General features: G+C 48.8%; 1 protein-coding gene across 1 annotated transcript; it reads left to right on the top strand.

Annotated features, from left to right (window-relative positions):
• Positions 1-481: 481 nt before the first annotated feature.
• Positions 482-1,831, top strand: LOC146882490 (uncharacterized). The gene is made up of 3 exons (XM_085667426.1): positions 482-1,390; positions 1,439-1,510; positions 1,556-1,831. The coding sequence occupies exons 1-3, from the start codon at positions 482-484 to the stop codon at positions 1,829-1,831; spliced, it is 1,257 nt and encodes a 418-aa protein (XP_085523552.1).
• The last annotated feature ends 392 nt before the right edge of the window (positions 1,832-2,223 follow it).

Below are 2,223 nucleotides of genomic sequence, written 5' to 3'. Positions count from 1 at the left end.
GCAATATTCCTAGGGCGATGCGCCAGATATCGTTAGAGCGATTGAGGCAATGGTAGCTGCTATGACGCATCAAAGTACGACAATGATGCAACAACTTGAAGCATCAATGCAGTGACAGGTGGCAACGCTTGAGCAGCAACAACTAGTGATGCAGCAGATGGAGGCTGCTAGGGTGGCGGCTGAGAACGGTCACAGACAACATATGGAGGCCCTCCGCCAGTTGGAGGAGAGCAGGGTAGCTACCCTTGCTTTTGGCCTGGAGCTACGACCTACAACCAGGGAGTGGAGTCTGGAAGACTTTCTGAAACACCATCTAGTGAAGTTTGGAGGCAAGACCAGTCTGGATGCAGCAGACTAGTGGCTGAAAGACCTAGAGAGGATATTTGACGCTAAGATGTGCCCCGAGGAGAGTAGACTGACTTTCGCGGTGTACATGCTCACGGGTGAGGCTGAACATTGACGGATCAGTATGAAGTCCATCATGGAGGAGAGGCAGGAACCAGTTACTTGGGATGTCTTTAGGAGGAAGTTCCTCTCTGAGTACTTCTGTGACAGCGTTAAATACGTTAAAGAGGTGGAGTTTCTACAGTTAACACAAGGGAACAAATCTGTGATTGAGTATGCGAAAAAGTTTAAGCATCTCAGTCGTTTCTACACCATGCTGCTGGATAAAGAGTGGCAATGTAGGAAGTTCGAGAACGGCTTCCGTGGAGATCTCTGTTTGATGGTGGCCCCGCTATCCATCAAGGACTTTACCGCCTTGGTGGAGAAGGCAAGGGTCATGGAGAAGATGAAGGTAGAGGTGGAAACTCAACACCCATCCCAACAGAGAGTGGGAGGACCATCTAGGTCTACGCATAGGCACGAAGAGAGGAGGAAGCCCTATACTAGGCCTCATTTCCAGTCTCGGGGGTCTAGGGAGTCTTCTTCCCAGCAGAGTAGGATTCAGTGCTACCAGTGTGAGGGACCGCACAAGAGAAATGTCTGCCCTCAGCTTGTAGGCTTCAAGAGGTGCAACAACTATGGCAAGGAAGGCCACTTTGGGAGGGACTACCCCACCCTTGCTAGGGCAGTGACACAACCTCCTGTACAGACTCCTGCTCAGAACCAGCAGAGGCATAGAGGCAACAACCCTCAAGCGATTGGTAGAGTGTACGCCATGACCGGGGCGGAGGCAGCAGGTTCAGGTAACCTCGTTATAGGCCATTGTATGATAGCTAGAAAAGCTTGTTGTGTGCATGACTCTAGAGCGACACACTCATTTATGTCAGATGCATGTGTGAAAAAGTTGAGTCTGCCGGTGTGTGAGCTACAGTGTGAACATGTGGTGTCTACTCCGGCATCGGATTTGGTCAGGACATCGTCCTTGTGTGCTAGGTGTCCAGTGGAGGTAGAGGGATGCAGGTATAAAGTAAATCTGACCTGCTTACCTCTGTAGGAGTTAGAGGTGATCTTGGGAATGGATTGGCTCTCTGCCAATCGCATTCTTATAGATTGTCGAGAGAAGAAAGTGCTTTTCCCCAACTCAGAGGAGCTTGAGTTGTTAACATCTTAGGGGGTTGTGAAGGAACTACAAGAGGGTGCACAATGTTACATAATCTTCACACATCTGGAGGTGGAGAAAGAGGAGAGGACGTCACTTATACCAGTCGTGCATGAATTTGAGGACGTATTCCCGGCGGAAGTACCAGGTTTACCTTACAGTAGAGAAGTGGAATTCTCTATTGACTTGGTACCAGGAACTAGCCCGGTGTCGATGGCCCCATATCAGATGGCGCTGGTGGAGTTGGTGGAACTCAAGAGTCAGATTGAGGAGCTGTTGGGGAAATAGTTTATACGACCTAGTACGTCACCTTGGGGAGCACAAGTGCTGTTGGTAAAGAAAAAGGATGGGAGTTCATGCTTGTGTGTGGACTACAGCCAGTTAAACAAAATGACGATTAAGAACAAGTATCCTCTCCCGAGAATAGAGGACTTGATGGATCAGTTGCATGGGTCATCGATATTCTCAAAGATTTACTTACAGTCGGGTTATCACCAAATATTGGTGAAGGCAGATGATGTGCAGAAGATGGCCTTTAGGTCCCGGTACGGACACTATGAGTATGTGGTTATGTCTTTTGGTGTGACCAATGCTTCAGCGGTGTTCATGGACTACATGAACCGGATATTCAGACCGTTCCTAGATAAGTTTGTCGTAGTCTTCATAGACGACATCCTTAT

The sequence above is a fragment of the Vigna unguiculata genome, chromosome 10 (assembly GCF_037176805.1).
Source record: "Vigna unguiculata cultivar grain cowpea cultivar isolate G323 ecotype 2 chromosome 10, ASM3717680v1, whole genome shotgun sequence".
Taxonomy (NCBI): Eukaryota; Viridiplantae; Streptophyta; class Magnoliopsida; order Fabales; family Fabaceae; genus Vigna; species Vigna unguiculata.
Note: the sequence above shows the minus strand (reverse complement) of the source record. Positions and strands in the feature narration are given on the sequence as shown.

Excerpts from the sequence above, each read along its gene's own strand:
- LOC146882490 (XM_085667426.1), top strand. The coding sequence starts at position 482 with ATGGAGGAGAGGCAGGAACCAGTTACTTGGGATGTCTTTAGGAGGAAG. Across the intron at positions 1,391-1,438 it reads GTGCTAGGTGTCCAGTGGAG|GAGTTAGAGGTGATCTTGGG; the intron begins GTAGAGGGATGC and ends TTACCTCTGTAG. Across the intron at positions 1,511-1,555 it reads TAGATTGTCGAGAGAAGAAA|GGGGTTGTGAAGGAACTACA; the intron begins GTGCTTTTCCCC and ends TTAACATCTTAG.